This window comes from Hibiscus syriacus, unplaced genomic scaffold (genome assembly GCF_006381635.1).
Source record: "Hibiscus syriacus cultivar Baekdansim isolate YM2019G1 unplaced genomic scaffold, ASM638163v2 tig00110863_pilon, whole genome shotgun sequence".
Classification (NCBI taxonomy): Eukaryota; Viridiplantae; Streptophyta; class Magnoliopsida; order Malvales; family Malvaceae; genus Hibiscus; species Hibiscus syriacus.
This window is the reverse complement of record NW_024062892.1, coordinates 300,528-319,209: the sequence shown is the minus strand read 5'-3', so window position 1 is coordinate 319,209 and position 18,682 is coordinate 300,528. Positions and strand designations below refer to the sequence as shown.

Sequence of the window (18,682 nt, the reverse complement as noted above, 5' to 3'; positions counted from 1 at the left end):
TAGTTTACCTTTTTCTTTTATCTTTTCTTTCCCCTCTTTTTTTTTCCTCGTTTTTTTCTGTTTTGCATGCCCTTCTCCTATTCTAACGCCTCCCCTGACAGATGCTGGTTGCTTCAAGTTTTTAGCTTTGGCTTTGGTCAGTGTGTGTTTGGGGTTGTTCCCTTATCAGTGCCAAGGTTATCCCGAGCGGTTCTTGTGTTCGCTCGATTGCTTTGGATTCGAGCTTTGGCAGAACAGTTACTCTCTAACTTTGTCTGTGTTTGTTGATGATTTACCCGATGACTAGGAGCCTATTTTTTGTGGATGGGAAGGCATCCACGGCCCAGGGACTAAGGTAAGGCAAGATGTTCCCGACAAGCTCTTAATTTATGTGCGCGTTATGCGTCTGATTCTTGTCTTTGTTTGTTGGATTTGTGCAAGTTTATATGGTACGGAAAGAGGGATACACCAGGCACTCAAATTTTGATGAAGGCTTAATGAAAAAGGGTAAACTACACTTTTAGTACCCAACTATCATTTTTATTTTTTTTGGTCATCAAACTATTTTCTTTTTTAAAATTACATCTAATGTTTAGTTTTGATTTTATTTTGGTCACCCTCCGTTAAAAAATTAACGTTGATGATAACATGTCATCATAAGATAATGTCATGTTATCGTCACAAAAATTTTAAATCTTAAATCACGCCTTAATCCATAAATCTATGAATTTTTATGCTTAAACTTAATATTTAAGTCTTAACCCTAAATTCAAATTTACAATGATGCGACAGTTACCAAAACTACTTATTCTCTTCGGCAGTTTAAGAGTTACAAGCAAATCGACGGGGTCTTTGGGCAGTGGTGGTGGCTGATCACGACCATCTCCATGCCCTTTTGTTCCCATATTTCATTATTTCCTTTTACTTTTACTAGTTTTCAATTTTAGTTTTATCATAGTTTAATATTATTATTTTCTCTTGGTCATTTTTCTAGTAAAGAGTATCATGGTTACCGGTGTTTGTGGACTTCCGGTGCATGTTTATTTATTAGTTTTTCTTTTTGGTTTGTATTTCAACATGCTTCCATGGATGGGATTTTCTTTCAGGGGAGATCGTCTTCTCTGTTTGTCGTTTTGAATCTTCTTCAAATTTTTCTCCTCCATGGTTAGTGTCAGGAGCCGTTGGTGCAATCAGTTTTTATATATATTTAAAAAGTTCAGGGTCTTATTGTACAGTTAATCCATTATGAAAATTTAGTTATAGTTCTAATAAAAATCTTATTAAACCGTGATTTCGAATTTTCTGAAATCGCAATCGTATTCAGAAATTGATATATACAAGTATTGGATGAATATGGGAAGATATTAATGACGAAGTTATCCAAGGAGAAATTGAAAGCTCTGCTACAAAGCTTGGGGTAAGATTTGGAGCAGAAATTTGTGGAGTCCTAGTTCGGAAACTGCAATGGTTATTTGTTTGTGAATAGCAGTTTGAATTCAAATTATTTTAGATTTATATTAAAATTATAACTGATTTTTTATTAAAAAAATTAATCGCTCTATGGGTTTTTAAACTTTTTAAATATATTTTTAAAAATTAATAATATATATTAGTGTATAGCATTAATGATGTATTTCATATACAATATTTATTATAGAAAATAACCTCAGTGACCAAAAATCTCAGATAATATACGATTTTGATCAACTTTTTTTGGATTTGCGAAAATGACCAACAAAATCGCAATGCGATCTCTAATTCGCATTGCGATCTCTACTATCGTAAATTCGCATTGCATTTCGCGTTGCGATAGTTGAAAATCGCGTTGCGATTTTTCATTTCGCGTTGCGCTAGTCTACAGTTGTCGTTGCGATTTTTCAAATTCGTTGCGATAGTCTACAGTTGTTGTTGCGATAATTAAAAAAAAAGATTTTGTTTCTTAAGAATTTTCTTCTAAAAAGATAGTATCCGCGCGGACGTGTCGAAGACACGTACGACCACGACCCGAGACGGACGGCGGCGGCGGCGGCGCGCGAGAGTCCCCCTTGTTCTCTATCACTCAACAAGGAAGTGGGAAAGCCAAGCCTTAAATACCATTCCCAATAGTGTTTCCAATACTATGTGGGATTTGAGCATTACCAACACTTGTTCCCAATACTATGTGGGATTGAGCCTTAAATAGTGATATTATTTTTGAATGTTTTATTTAAAATTGCAATAATCGCGATTGATTGTAGATTAACTTTTAATTATGACATATTTAATCGTATAATACTAATGCAATTGGTTGCTGGTTCAATTGTTTTAAGGTGCATGATTATTAATTGTTTCCTGAATAATCACATTGTATTGGAAAAAAGTGTTGGTAATGCTTAATCCCACATAGTATTAGAAATACTATTGGGAATGATATTTAAGGCTTGGCTTTCCCACTTCCTTGTTGAGTGATAGAGAACAAGGGGGACTCTCGCGCGTCGCCGCCGCCGCCGTCCGTCTCGTCTCGGGTCGTGGTCGTGGTCGTGGTAATACGTGTCTTCGACACGTCCGCACGGATACTATCTTTTTAGAGAAAATTCTTAAGAAATAAAATCTTTTTTTTAACTATCACAACGAATTTTCGTAACGAATTTGTAAAATCGTAACGACAACTGTAGACTATCGCAACACGAAATGAAAAATCGCAACGCGAAAGAAAAGGAAGGCGTTTAGCTTATTTAGCCAAACAATGAACCCCGTCGCCTACCTAAATAGCTTTGGAAATAAAAGGAAGGTGTTTTTCCCCAACAAATACAACCCGATGGATTCTTAAGGACAAGCATCCCCACAAATAGACCAATCATTAGAAAGAAAGAAAGAAAAGTTAAATTAGATCATTAGTTATTAATATATTATTTTTTATATATTTTATTCATTCAAATTTTAAAAATAATAATAATAATAATAATAATAATACTAATAAGATATTTTTATTTTATTTTTTGAATTTTTATGTTATGTTCTCTTTCTTCGGTAGTTAATATTTTAATATTACTATTTGATTAGTAAAATAATACCATGTTATATTGTTTTACTAAATAAATAAAAAATACTATGCTACTTGTATTAAAAAAAGTATTCGGATCTTAGACCTGTTATACCAATGAACTTAATATGAAACTTATCCATTGAATCTATTAACTTTAAATATATTTTATAATAAAAAAACAAATATTTATTAAAAAATCCAATTAAGAATCTTATTCAAAAGTATTGCTAAACTAAGATCCATAAAATCAAGCGAGTATTGTGGATCAATGTCAAATAAATTTCTTTTCACTTTCGGTTTTAAGTTTTCGTTTTGACTAATTCGGATCGATTCGGGTCAACTTGACTCCCAGTGAAAGTTTTTTATATATTCAAGAACTTAAACTCGATACATACTTAAACGATATCAAGTTACTAAACACTTGAATCAATCACGTTAATAATATATATTAATGTTTAAGACAGCGTTTTATTATATTTTAATTTGGGAATAATAAACGGAAATATATCATTCGTTAGTAACGTAAAAAACCATGAACTTAAAAAAGGAGAGAGAGAAGCAGCGTCAGAGATTGAGTGGTGAGCGGGAACTCTATAAAACTAGACGGAACGCAAGACAACGCAACGCAACAACCTCTCCCTCAAACGTTGTCTCGCTCATAATTCTTTCCGTTTGCTTCCTCTCCTTCCCTTTTTAATCGTTGCTTTCTCCAAACTCAGTTCTTTCTTCCAGTTTTATCCGTTCATCATTTTCATCTTCCTTCTCTGCTTCTCTTGACTGTGTCCTCTCCTCTCTTTCTGAAGTTTTTTTGGATAAGTTTCAATTGTATTACCCAGTCTTTCTGAGTTTTTGTTCTCAAAGTTTCATTAATTTTTTTTTAAAAAAGTCTTCGTTTTTTTTGTGAAAAACAACAAACAAGAAGAAATGAGTATGAGAATTGAATATCAAGAGGTAAATGGCTTCTTCTTCATCTGTATTTATTTCCATTTCCTTGCCTGTTGATGTTCATTTGTTTTCTTTTTTAATCGTTCATAATTGCGTGGGGGTTGTATTTTAGGAGGATATAAAGAACTCAAGAGGAGTTTTTCTGTTTACTTGCAGATGGTTGCCTTTCTCTTCTCCTACAGCTCTTGTTTTCCTTTGCCATGGTACGCCCCTCTCTCTTTCGACAATCCCTCGCTCATTAGCATATTACATATCAAACAAACATGTAACATTGTGGTTGCAGGTTATGGCATGGAATGCAGTGGATTCATGAAAGGTAATCCAATATTAATTAAAAATAAAAGTATAAGCTTCCCTTTACATATTCTCTGCCATTATCTTCCTTTTAAAATTTTTATTGCCATTCTAATGCATAGGTGCAAGTGTAACCTCAAAGATAATGTATATAATTCAAGCACCAAGACAAAAACAAGTTTATCCTATCAACATTGGCATGACGTTCTCAATGATTTTTCTTTCAATTATACGCAAAGCCTAATAAAGCCAACATTTTCAATTCTGGCATTTTAACAGCATTCTTTTAACAGAATGTGGAACCAGGCTAGCCAAAGCAGGATACGCCGTGTTTGGGATTGATTATGAAGGACATGGAAAATCCGAGGGTGCTCGGTGTTTCATTAAGAATTTTGAAAACATCGTTAACGACTGCGATGAATACTTCAAATCTGTCTGCGGTATATGTCTTAAACACTTCGATTCACTTATCCATGTGCCAAATCCTTAATCTTCAGCTGTGGTTTATTCTTCCAGCTGAGGAAAAATACAGGGAAAAGAGCAGATTTTTATACGGAGAGTCGATGGGAGGTGCAGTGGCCTTACTGCTCCATAAAAAAGACTCTTCCTTTTGGAATGGTGCTGTTCTTGTAGCACCCATGTGTAAGATATCAGAAAATGTGAAGCCGCATCCAGTGGTCGTAAATATATTGACTAAAATGGAACTATTTATACCTAAATGGAAGATTGTACCCACAAGAGATGTAATTGACTCAGCTTTCAAAGACCCTGTTAAACGAAAAGAGGTGAGTACATTGTTCTTTGTTAAATCTTGGACTGGTCCTATTGGATTCATCCATTTTATGTTTGGTGCAGATAAGGAACAATAAGCTGATATACCATGGGAAACCCAGACTAAAAACAGCGTTGGAAATGCTTAGAACCAGCATGAGCATTGAAAATAGTTTAAATGAGGTTTAAAAATCTTTCCCTCTATGTGCCTCAACATGCTGTATCATCGGTCTTGTATGATTCTTGGGGTTTTTTTTGGCAGATGACGCTCCCCTTCTTCGTTTTGCACGGCGAAGCAGATACGGTGACGGACCCCGAAGTAAGCAAGGCGTTGTACGAGAAAGCAAGAAGCAATGACAAGACCATAAGATTGTATCCAGGGATGTGGCACGGGTTGACGGCGGGAGAGTCCGATGAAAACGTCGAAATTGTCTTTGCGGATATCAGAGCTTGGATCGACAGGCTATGCACTACGTTAGAGCAATTTCTTCAACCATTCGACGAAGGTGCGACGGCCATTGGCGGAACACAATCAAACGGGGGGCATCTGGGCACAGATTGAAGGGACCTCACGCGCGACCTCACTCGGCAATGTAGCCTCATTGTGTGAAGTAACTACAATTGGTCCATTACTGTTTGGATTGGATAGATTTTTCTTTAGGGTTCCTGAATATAATTGATGTTTTAGCTTTACATGATTAAATTATTGTAAAAAACAAGCTTTGTTTTGGCCCATTATTTATCTCATGGGCTTAGTTGATTTTAAAAATAAATTTTGCGTCAGTGCCTAATCTATGCAAATTGCATATAATTACGTCCGTGTTTAAAATATAAGTTTATTTTAAAATTTATATTATTTGATTTAGTAAAACGAGGTTATACTTTTAAAGTAAATATTAAGATTCAAACTTAAACAAGGTGAAATAATGTTAACAACATTGACCACTTGATCAATTAATAAATCTCTAAAACTTATATTATTTAATTAAAATAAAATATTTTTAAACTAATTAAATATTTTTTTCTAAATGCGTAGTATAAGAATGGACACAGCGAGTTTAGGGCCAACAAGAGAAACTTGAACTATTAAAAATGACGACAAATAATACATATGGTTAGATGTAGTCACGTCCTTTGTGCACATTTTAAGCATAAGCATCTTGAATTAAAAAGAAGATAAGATAAAATGTTACTTTTTTTAGATCCGGAAAGTTCACTGTAAAATTAAGATTTCAAAAGAAGAAGAGATGGCAAACTACAAAAGATAGCAAACAAATAAATGTAAAAAATAAAAGACTCCATCCCATATCTACTATAAAGAGACTTCCCTGCTTCCTCAGAACTATCGCATTAATTGTTTCAATGGGAGAAAGTTTTTTCCACAATCCATGTTTCTGTGTAAGAGTATATATATGCAACCTTAAGCTGATGAGGCAGCATTCTTGGTGGTGGTGGTGGTGGTGCCCTCCTTGTGATCACCAAAGATACGTTGCCGGAAGTCCGAAACCATTAGAGGTAGACCCTTTCGGAGCGATACCTTGGGTTCCCAACCGAGCAACTCTTTGGCTCTTCCGATATCAGGCTTCCTCTTGTGTGGATCATCTTCTGTGTTCGGTCTGAACTCTATCTTCGCATTCGGGTCGATCGTTTCTTGTACCACCTATAACGTCATGGAGAAATCAATATTAGCGCTCTAACTTTCCATGGATAAATATTAGTAATTTACAGAGTTTAGGCAGTGAAAAAGGAAAATGTTTACCTCAGCAAGCTCAAGCATGGTGAATTCACCTGGGTTCCCAAGATTAAAAGGTCCAACGTGTTCTCCTTCCATCAAACGCATCAGACCCTCCACCTGTTTTAGCCCAGAGTTTTAGTTTTAACTCGATAATACCTCACAAATCTAGCTTACCTAAATTCAGACAATAAATAATTCCAAAACATGGTTTTACCAGATCAGAAACATATTGGAAACTCCTTGTCTGATTCCCATCACCATACACAGTCAATGGCTCTTTCCTTAAAGCCTGCAAATATTATTTAGTTGCTCGAATAAATAACAATCGAATAATTTCTTTTAAATAAAATTACTGAAATGAATAAAAAGGATACCTGAGCAACAAAGTTGCTGACGACGCGGCCGTCGTCGATGCACATACGAGGTCCGTAAGTGTTGAAGATTCTGGCAATCCTAACCTGAAACAATAATTTTTTATAAAATGATCGAATAGTGGAGATCATACTGCGTCGGAGAGAATAAAATATTTAATCTTTTTAATTAACTAAGATTAAGAATTAGTTTAATTATGTTAGCTAACCTCAACGCCGGCTCCTCTGTGATAATCCATTGTCAACGTTTCAGCAGTACGCTTTCCCTCGTCGTAACAGCTTCGGACACCTGTCATTGAACATTCAAATCAATTTATTTGGTTGGTTCCAGAAAAGAAATGTAAATAATTCAAAAAGCTTTTTCCAGAATTTAAGCATCAACAAACACAAACAAACAAATCTAAACTCCACATAATCCAAATTTACAGACACAACCACAGCACCGCCAGCATATTGTCAGTTTTCTTTTCTCACAGTTCCAAAACCCAAAAAAAGGAAAAAGAAGTGATAGCAGATACGAAAAACGTGTCATTGTGTCGTGAGATAAAAAGTAAAATTTGTGTGTTGGGGGGGGGGGGGAACGCCACTGATCATGGGTTTCGCGTGAAATGCTCGACAAGATCTAAAAATTTCTACAGCGCCGATGCCGGCAATACTCTTACAACTTCAAAAACAAGACAACTCATGTGTTAAGCGAACCAAACTCGGTTCCAAAAGAAACTAACCAATGGGATTAACGTTGCCCCAGTAAGTTTCCTTCTGAGGATGTTGCAGAGGATCTCCGTAGACTTCACTGGTACTAGTTAACAAGAACCTGGCACCAACTCTTTTTGCCAGCCCTAACATGTTCAGTGTTCCCACAACATTTGTCTTGTAAAAACGACATTCAAATTAAGGAGAGAAAAAAAAGAACAAATAATGCAAAAAACATATAGGAATTTGTAAATTAAATATTGAGTAAAATAAATAGCAAAAAAAGGATATGATAGTTTTGACGGGATTGAATTTGTAATGAACTGGAGAAGCAGGGCAAGCGAGATGGTAGATCTGATCAACTTCCAAGAGCAGAGGCTCAACGACGTCGTGCCGGATGAGCTCGAAGTTCGGGTTCCCGAAATGGTGCATGACGTTCTCCTTCCTTCCGGTGAAGAAATTATCGACCACGATCACGCTGTCTCCTCTTGCTATTAAACGGTCCACGAGGTGTGATCCTACGAACCCGGCTCCACCCGTTACGACGATCCTCAGACCCTTTCGCTTCAGCCCCAACGGAATCTTTCCGGTCGGATTGCCCGACCCGAAACCGAGACGGTTTTGGTAGGAGAATTTGTTTTGGGTCCCGATTGGAAAGTAGTTGATGGAATCGAGGATCGGGGTGTTAGTGTGGGGAGCAAGCGGAACACGTGAGGTTGGGATGATGGTGAAGATCAGGGTGGCTATGGCAATGCCCACAAGCACGAAGAGGAGGCGCTGTTCGCGGAGCAAGTAACGGGCGGCGCGTGTGACGGAGGCCCATGGTTTGTCCGGTTTAGGTGAATATGAATCCGAAGCAGGCTGGGTCTCATGGCCTCTGTATATAAGCTCCGACCCCATAGGTATTCGATTTGAAAAGAAAAAAAAACTGAACTCAAATTATAAGATTATAGAAAGAGAGAGATTTTCAAAAGAATTCTGGACAGTAAATCGCCAGGAGCCTAGGTCCCCGACGAGTTTGAGGCAGATTGGCGATGGGGTGGAAGGGGATTTGATGTAAGAAGACGAGAAGATTAAATATAAATAAAGGGCTCTGGGAAAGAGTGATATTACGAAAATGGCCTGCTGGGTGGCATTTTTTTTATGGATTAAATTGAAAAGTAAACAATTGTCGGCTATTTTCCCGGTATATCACCGGTGATCGGTATTATTATCGATTTAACATCGGTCAGATTATATTTTTCGATCTAACACCCTTAGTAGGAAAGCGTGCCTCTGCACCGCGTTATATGTTGATTTGGCGTCACGTAAGTATAACGCGCCCCCTGCCCCGCGATATACGGTGATCTGACATCACGTGGGTATAATGCGCCCCCGATCCGCGCTATACGCCACGTAGGGATATAGCGCGGATCAAGGGCCGCGCTATACGCCGTACCAAAATTATATTTAACGCGGTCTCTGATCTGCGCTATATCTTTTATTTGAATAATTACATATAGCGTGGTGCAGGTACCGTGCCTTATATGCTTATAAATACACTCTTCCGGCTCACATCTCCTCGCATCTCTCATCTCTTATAAATTAATACAACAATTCCGTCAACGAATAATAATTCTCGCAATCTTCTCAAATTTAATTTAGAAGTTCGTGTGATTTTTCGTTATAAGGTAATTTTGTTATAATTTTTTAATTATACTTATTGTTTATTATCATTATTTGAAAAAATATTATACTAATTATTTTCAATTAATTTTTATGTTTGTAAAATTGAAAAGCGGGAGCATACGTCGAAATAGTTTTACGGTGCAGGTAATAATATAAAATTATATTATTTAAATTATTTACGTGTAAAAAATTTATTGTGTTATATTTTCGTTCATATATAATTTATTTAATCAGGTTTGTTTAAGTTTTTTTTTGCAGATATAATATTGTCGCACTTTTAAACTCAAAGAATGGCACGACTTTCAACTATTGTTTATTATGATGGTGAAATTCGAGAAGATGAAACCGGCGTTGTTTTCGTATCAAATGAGCGTGTTAAAATATCATTCAAGAGAAACATAACTCTTCAGGAGCTAATAATGAAGATTTCGATGAAGATTCATGTTGGAAGTAACAGAAGAATGTCGTCGTTGCAGTACAGATTTTTCAACATCATTGTTGCCATTAACTTATACAGCGTTCGAACTTTCGAACAATGATGATGTTCAAATGATGGTTGAAGCTCAAAGTAATTATTCAGACGCCGCTATTGAGATGTATGCACATTTTGTTAAAGTGCGTCGGGGTCAATCTTTAAGCTCATACTATGGGCTGGCTGAACAAGTTGATAAAGTTGACAGCCCGACTACAATAATGTGTAATGATTTTAATGCCATAATGGGGAGACATTCATCCGCAACTCCTTACGATATGTACCGAGGTGGGTCCACGAATAATCCGTATGGCAACACCGCGTCCAGTTCAAGAGGGAGGCATTCATCTGCAAATTTCTTTGACCATATGGAGATGCCATCGACGCAACCATCTGTGCAGTTTCCATTTGACACGATGGCTTCAAGCTCCAGGGGGAGGCATTCAACCGCGAGCTTTTTCGATCTCAATGTCGATATGTCTTCCAGTTCAAGGGGAAGGCGTGCAAGTAGTAGGTTCTTCGACCTAAATGTGGAGAGCATAGAGGAACCATAATCTCTACCAGAAGAACTGCTTCGTGAGCCTGGTGCGGATGGTGCTGAGACTGGACTATTCATTCACCCAGAATCACCGCAATTCAACTCCGATGATGATGAAGTTATAGGAAATGTGGCACAAACTGACCCTCCTGCACACATGTATGAAGCTGATTATGGTGCAATGTACGGGGCAGAATTTGCGGATATGCCTCATCTCGGTGACTATGGATATTACTCATCAATAAATAATGATGAGTTATCTTTAGGTATGGAGTTTTCAAGCAAAGAATAAGCGATGATGGCTATAAAAAATTACAATATCCGTAATTCTGTTCAGTCTAGAGTCAACCGATCGACGACCGGAAAATATGTATACTACTGTGCCGACGCGAAAACGGATGCAATTGGATGGTTCGCGTATCGAAAATGAAGAGGAAAAATAACATATGGGAACTAACAGTATACAACGGTCCTCACACATGTTGTGCTGGAGGGGTCAACCAAGATCATCCGAACTTGGACTCTGAAGTGGTATGCCAAGCCATCATGCCTATAGTAAAAGCAAGCTCTCATATAGCTGTTGCAGTATTGATTTCAGCTATACAATCGCAGTATGGGTACACTGTCTCCTATAAAAAAGCTTGGTTGGCAAAACAAAATGCCATTGTCAAACTTCATGGCGAATGGGATGCATCTTACAACGAACTTCCAGGTTGGTTTAGGCTGGTGCGGACGTTGAATCCTGGGACAATTATGGACTTCGAAACCTCTTATGCATATCATAATGATCGAGTTCTTCACGATCGATGCCAATTCTACCAGATTTTTTGGAGTTACCCACAGTGCGTTAATGCTGCCAAATACTGCAAGCCTGTGGTCCAGATCGACGAGACTTTCTTGTATGGAAAATACAAGCAAGTTTTATTATTGGCAGTTGTCCAAGATGGCAATCGCAACATTCTTCTAGTTTCTTTTGCTCTTGTCGAAGGAGAAGATACAGATTCTTGGGCTTTTTTTCTCCGAAATTTACGTGCACATGTTATCACGAGGGAAAAAATTTGTGTCATTTCAGATCGCAGAGTTGGGATCAAAGCAGCAATGGAGTCTTTGGCTCCAATGTAGCAACCACCCTTTGTCCAACATAGGTATTGTCTCCGACACATTGCTGCGAACTATCATGAAGGTACAAGAAGAATGACGAGCGTCAATTAATTGTGCGCATGGGTAAGTGAAAGCAAGTTAGTAAGTTATACATTTTTTGATCATTTTAATTTTGCAAAGAAAGTAAGTTAGTAAGTTATACATTTTTTGATCAGGTTACGAACTACTTCCTCGAACGTTTGAATCAATGCTTCAAGATTTGCGGGCGAAGAACGAGGAATGATACGATTACATCAGCCTCATCGATAAAGAAATGTGGACGAACACATATGATGGTGGATATCGATATGGACACATGACGACCAACTTGGCTGAGGCAATCAATTCAACCTTAAAGGGTGCACGTCACTTACCTGTAGCGGCTTTGGTAAAAACTATATATTTTCGTTTGGGGGCGCTTTTTGCGAAGCTCGGGGGACAAGCTCAAACATGGATGTAAGGCGGTCATGTCTATCACCCTAGATTAGTTGCAGATCTACAGAAAAAAATGGCTGCATAAAATGGAATGTCTATAACAAGCTTCTCTAGAAGGCATGAAATGTTTCGTGTCACAGAGTTGCCCCGACCTCTTCAAGGGATTGAAGTTGTGTCGTTAAGAGTAAATCTAAGGGACAGAGCATGCGATTGCGGGTTTTTTCAAGCTCTGAAGTATCCATGCTCTCATGTGATAGCAGCTTGCTCGCATACACGTCAAGACTATAACTATTTTGTGGATCCCGTATACCTACTATCTGAAGTTTTTAAGGTATACGAATTTGAGTTTCCCCCATAGGTAATGACAAAGACCCTGATGAGGTTCAAGATTGGCTTCCGATTGTACCAAATCCGAGTTTATTGAGGGAGCGTGGTCGTCCAAAATCCAATCGAATTCATTGCGATATGGATATTCGAGAAAGATCTAGACAAGACAGAAGATGTGGCCATTGTAGAAACCCATGACACACTAGAAAAACATGTCCACTTCTGTTGTCATCAAGTAACAATTGATGAGGAAATGATGTATTTGTTTAACAAATAATAATTCTTGTATTTTAATTTGCATTTACTTCAAGTTAATGTCATTCGATAATCGCTGATGAAGATTAAAAAAAATGAACACAATTATTAAATTTTATCAAACTAATAACAATTTGATATTTAAATACAACAAACTTACAATAAGAATTAAATGGTAAATGATAACCAAATTACAATAACTGATATTAAATGGTAATAAACAAAATTAACTAAAATATATTAAAAAAATCCAACAAATTCAACAAAATAAAGTAAGTATTAAATGAGAAATAATAAAAAATTAAAATTAAAAAAATAAAGTAAATACAAATATATTAAAAAAATCTATCGATGCCTACGTCGCGAATGTGATCCGCATGGCGGTGGCTGTCGGTCTCAAGGAGGATTTCTTCGTATCACTAGTTCTGACTCCTCGTTGTCATCATCATCGTCATCGTCGTCGTCACCATCGTCATCGTCGTCATCATCATCGTCATCGTCATTGTCCTGAGCAGGTACATCAGGTTGATGAGGAGCTGATGATGATGAAGCACCTCCATAGAATAAGGTCCCTGGAGGTGTATGACTGACTATCCCACCGGCATGTGAAAACTGGGAAAACTGGGAAAACCCAGACATCGCTGAGTGTGAAAACTGTACAGGAGATGTCTGCTGCGGCCATGGATGATGAGGATGAACCCGCCAAATATCCAGTATATGAACCCCAAGTCGGATATGCAAACATAGACCCATAATAGCCTCCAGGATGGGTCATCTGTGACGGTGGCGGTGGCGGGGTCATAAAACCAGGTGAAGGCGGCTGCGTCGACATCTGGTAATGGAAAGGCGATGGCGGATCATATATGGTTGCGGTGGCTGCTGGGAAGGTCCTGCTGGTGCAGCTGAGGATGAACCGGAAGCACCTGCTCTCCGTCTACGAGTCGGGGGACGATGGTGCTGTGTCGGTGAACGTCTCTGTCGACGTCGTGGAAACGTCTGCCCTCGTGCATCCTCGGGAAGTAGAAACGGTTTCCCGTTACTGTTGAACCACTCATAATAATCCTCAGCATACATCAAGAGGTCATCAAAAATGGGTTCTCTACGGGGAAAGCCGATGCCGATCCTCCCACAACACGACCTACCCATGATGCCTCACAACAAATCTGTATCTGTCTTGCCGCGTCTATCTAAGCTATGCAACTCGTCTATATTGCGAAGTGCTTTCGAATTGGTTGAAAACAACCAAACTGCCGGAGCACGCGATCAGTGGAGTGCCACTCGACAGTCGCATAACAGATCAAGGGACCATCGCCATCCAAACATCTGGTGGACCCCTCAACTCAGGTGGGATCACCGCCCTCACATCATCAGTAGAATATGACACCCATTCAAACTAAAACAAATAATATATAATTTTTATCAAAATAATAATATAATTATATAACTATAATCTAAAATCGATTTTTAAACATTAAAATTCATACCTGTGTGCCAGCCTTCTGATCGATTAGCACCCTAATTTTTTCTAAATCATCAGGTAGCTCTTGATGATTTTTCCTATCAGTAGACCACCTATTCAAGGAAAAAAATTGTTATACGCTGTATAAAATTATTAATATACAAAACCAGTTTTATAATTACCTCAGAAGTAGTGGAAATGCGAATGGGTTCTTCACAACGGGACATAAAAAGGGCAATCGATACCATGCCCAAGACTGCAGCAGTAGGAGACATCTACCGATAGCATTACGCCTGTAGTTAGTGGCTCCACACATCTCCCTGTACAGCAAAGCCAAAACTGCCGAGCCCCAACTGAATGATCGGCGAGACGAAAGTCGCTAAGATGTCGCAACCACATGCAGTGAACTATGTTGCACGATTTGTCCGGTATCAGCAACCCTCCTATCAGCTGCAGTATGCATGCCCGTGCATACATCTTAACCTCATCCTCAGAGACGTCTACGCTCAACTCCCGAAAATTGGCATCTAACCAATTTAACGGTATCCTACCTCCGATAAAATTTTCCGGGACACGTCCTAGACTATCCCGACACAAAGTAGTCCAAGAACCGGAAGCTATCCCCGATATCACATCTCCATCCACCGGAAGCCCCAGGTGCATAGAAACATCCTCAAGCGTGATCATGCACTCTCCGCACGGAAGATGGAATTTGTGGGTCTCCGGCCTCCACCGCTCTACTAAAGCAGAAATCAGGTCTGGCTCTATCTTACAGTGACCCTGATATCTACCTATGTAGCCGAATCTAGCCTCTACTAAATACGGCAAGACACGGCTGGGTATCACTAACTTAAGATTCCTAATAAAAGGATCTAATACACGGTCCTTCTCCTAAAAATAAATAATTACAAAAATTAATTCTTAATCTAATAATCATGCATTAAATGAATCAACTAATTATTACTAATAATTTAAATTAAATTAAAACGTTAAAATGTTACCGTATTAGCAAAGTGTCGAGATATTTAATTCTTAAATAATAATCATGCATTAAATAAATCAACTAAATATTACTAATAATTTAAATTAAATTAAAACGTTCAAATGTTACCGTATCAGCAAAGTGTAGAGATATATGATTTCCATCCGAGCGAAGTAGGCTGCCTTCCATTATATATCTGCAAAAGAATTATATTAATAAAATATTAAATAAAGTAAAAACATAATAGTAAAAATATTATAAAATATACCTTAAAATAGAGTATTTGAGAGAAATTTAGATAATTTGAGATAATTTGATGTGATAAAAGTAATTGATGATGGGGACGTGAAGGGTTGGTAATTAGAGGTATAGCGCGCCCCCTGCACCGCGCTATACCCCACGTGTCAGCTATCCAGGTATAGCGCGGATCAGGGGGGCACGCTATACCCACGTGGCGCCAGATCACCGTATATCGCGGGGCAGGGGGCGCGATATACCCACGTGGCGCCAAATCAACATATAACGCGGTGCAGGGGGAACGTTTTCCTGCTAAGGATGTTAGATCGAGAAATATAATCTGACCGATATTAGATTGATAATAATACCGATTACCGATGATATACCGAGAAAATAACCACAATTGTCATCTGTTGGATAATTTTTAAAAGCTTTTAAAATTCTTTCTTTCACTTTTTGGTTAGGGATTTTTTCTTGTTAATTGTAATTTTAAGTAGTAAAATATTGATTACATTTCGTAATGTATTTAAAATGAGGTAAATTACATGAATGATCCCTGACTATAAGATACAATTTTGTTGAGTCTCCGACTATTAAAAGTTATAAAATAGTTCCTCAATTATAGAAGTTGTTTTATTGAGTCACTTGACTATTAAAAATTATAAAAGAATTACTTTATCATTCATTATGTTTCAAACTTGTCCTTTTTGGTTAAAAAATTAACGACAGTCTAAGCTAAACGTTAACTTGTTGATTGAGATGTGATAAAATTTGATATTATAATCTCAAACGATTATCATATCTCAATCAACATATTAACGTTCAGCTCAAACGATCGTTAATTTTTTAACAGAAAATGACAAATTTAGAATATAATGAATAAATCGATGCTCATTTTATAACTTTTGATAAATGACTGACTCAACAAAATAATTCTCTACAATGGGGATACCTTAAAAATTCAAAATTGAATCCATGCATTAAAAAGGTTAGTACATGTACTGATATTGTTGAATTCGTTAGCTGTCTTGGTTGACATTGTGTTTTGTTTCATTTTGAAACTTTAATCATAGGCCCAGTTTCTTCAAACATATCACCTATCATTGCTTTTCTTTCTAAATCCAAGTGTATGGTAAATGTTGCATGGCAAATTATTTTAGGCTTAAATATAAAAAGTTGTTCAACTTATATCCGTTTTTCAGTTTAGTTCCTAAAGTTTATTTCGTTTCAGTTTGGTGTTTAACGTTTCATTTCGTTACTCAAAATGAGTCAAGTCATGACATACCGTTAGTTTTCATCATTAAGTGACACGTGTCACAATATGATAACTTTAAAATTTTTATATAAAATTTAAAAAATAAAATTATATATTTAAAAAACATAAATTTCAAAATAACCATAAAACTTTGAAAACCTTCATTTCAATCCTAAACCCACATTGATTATAGCCCATTGTCGTCGACTAAGGTCCACCCAATCCCATCTCCCCCAGCGACCAAAATCCCTATGAAACCGTGATTGATCAACAGCTATTGATGGAGAATCGACGTTTTATATCCTGCAAACCCTAGGATGAAAATTTCAATCACAAGCGATTTCGATTGTCAATCGACGACAACTACAACAACTTATAACTAGGATGATGACAAGGACTACGTCGACGAGACTGGTCGTGGCCAGAAAGGGCGGCAGTGGCGGGTTAGTGTTAAGGTTTGGGGATTTTATAGATTTTAAGGTTTTTTTGTAATTTAAAAAACTAAGGGTTTTTTTTATAAATATAATGATAATTTTAATATTTTTTAAAAAAGATAAATTTCAAAATTATGAGATTGTGACACGTGTCACTTAACGGAAAAAACTAACAGTCCATCATTGCCTGACCCATTTTGAGTAACAGAATGAAATGTTAGGCACTAAACTGGAACGAAATAAACGTTTGACACTAAACTGGAAAAACGAGCATAGGTTGGCACCTTTTGTATATTTAAGCCATTATTTTATGGGAAAACTATGCATTTAATACCTAAACTAATAGTTTTGATTCGTTTTAGTAGCTAAACTTTCAATTTTTTCAAACTCGTAACTAAAGTTTATTTTTTGTTTCATTTTAATACCTCGCCGTTAAGTTTGAAAAAAATGAAAGTATGGGTACCGAAACACGTTTAGTACATAAAACATACTTAAGTTTTGATTTTTTTTTTTAAAAAATTAGGTACTAAAATGGATTAAAATTGATAGTTTAGGTATTAAATGCGATAAGTTTTTAACGATTAGTATTAAAATGAAACAAAAAGTAAACTTTAGGTATGATTTTGAAATAATTAAAAGTTTAGGTACTAAAATAGATCAAAACTGGTAGTTTAGGTACTAGATGCGGAATATACTCTTATTTTATTTACTAGTAGTAGTAGGGTGAGTGTCCGTCCGAGTCGAGTTAAAAAAATTTGAGTTATTCAAGTTGACGAGTCGTATTTTATAATTTAAATTTTATTTGAATTTTTTTCGAGCCTAGTTATTTAATTTTTGTTTATATTTAATTATAAATATTTATAATAATATGATACTATTTGATTCAAATTTAAACAATTTTCTATAACTATATACAATCATATATTGACTCAATATTTTAGTTCGATATCACGATCTGCTAAAAAAAATAAAGAAATAAAATCTTAAAGAGTAACCATGTTTAAAAGAGACATTGACTCGATCAAAGTAACTATTGTGATCATTCAGAAGTCACTCTTGTTAAAGATGATAACGAGAGGACTCAAGTTAAAATCATACCGATAAAGAACAAGTTTACTTGATTGATGTATTTTAACCTATAAGATCAAATTGTTTAAACTTAGTTGGTATATTTAAAGTCTTTAAGTTAATCTTTAAACATAGTCTCAAACGTCATAAATTTAAAAGAATAAAGTTATATTGAGCTTAGCGTGTATTTTTAATTGTTAATTCAAATTATTAGTTTGTTTTAGACAATAATAAAAAAATTACATTTATAAATAATTGATTTGAAAGTTATGTGTAAAAATAAAAGTGAATGTTTAAGATTGATTCTAAGAAACACATGTTATTTACGAGTGTTTAGTGCATCAATTCCCTTCTCTGTAAATGCATAAGCACGTTATTCATTTTTATGCTCAATATTTTAATTCATAAATATTATGATAAGTTGACACACGTTGTAGTTTAATGGAGTTGAAAGTAGAGTTTAAAATAAATAAAACTGTTTTTAAAAATAATCCTTAAATGACTAAAACTAAAAATAAAGTAAGAGATATTGAACAAATTCATTTGTTTCATCAGTAAACCAAACCTATATCTCTAACATTCCTTGTTCATGGTGGTCA

The 18,682-nt window shown here is 36.3% G+C and overlaps 2 protein-coding genes across 2 annotated transcripts; one reads left to right on the top strand and one right to left on the bottom strand.

Annotated features, from left to right (window-relative positions):
- The first annotated feature begins 3,903 nt into the window (after positions 1-3,903).
- On the top strand, positions 3,904-17,876 carry LOC120143757 (caffeoylshikimate esterase-like). The gene is made up of 8 exons (XM_039157991.1): positions 3,904-3,955; positions 4,062-4,152; positions 4,233-4,265; positions 4,537-4,683; positions 4,760-5,028; positions 5,099-5,197; positions 5,277-5,627; positions 17,855-17,876. Exons 1-7 carry the CDS (start codon positions 3,929-3,931, stop codon positions 5,574-5,576), a joined length of 966 nt encoding a protein of 321 aa, XP_039013922.1. The 5' UTR covers positions 3,904-3,928; the 3' UTR covers positions 5,577-5,627; positions 17,855-17,876.
- LOC120143756 (UDP-glucuronic acid decarboxylase 2-like) lies at positions 6,340-8,843 on the bottom strand. Its single transcript, XM_039157990.1, has 7 exons — positions 8,105-8,843; positions 7,846-7,993; positions 7,330-7,409; positions 7,124-7,207; positions 6,964-7,038; positions 6,774-6,866; positions 6,340-6,674 (listed from the first exon to the last, which is right to left on the bottom strand). The coding sequence occupies exons 1-7, from the start codon at positions 8,711-8,713 to the stop codon at positions 6,435-6,437; spliced, it is 1,329 nt and encodes a 442-aa protein (XP_039013921.1). The 5' UTR covers positions 8,714-8,843; the 3' UTR covers positions 6,340-6,434.
- Positions 17,877-18,682: the final 806 nt, after the last annotated feature.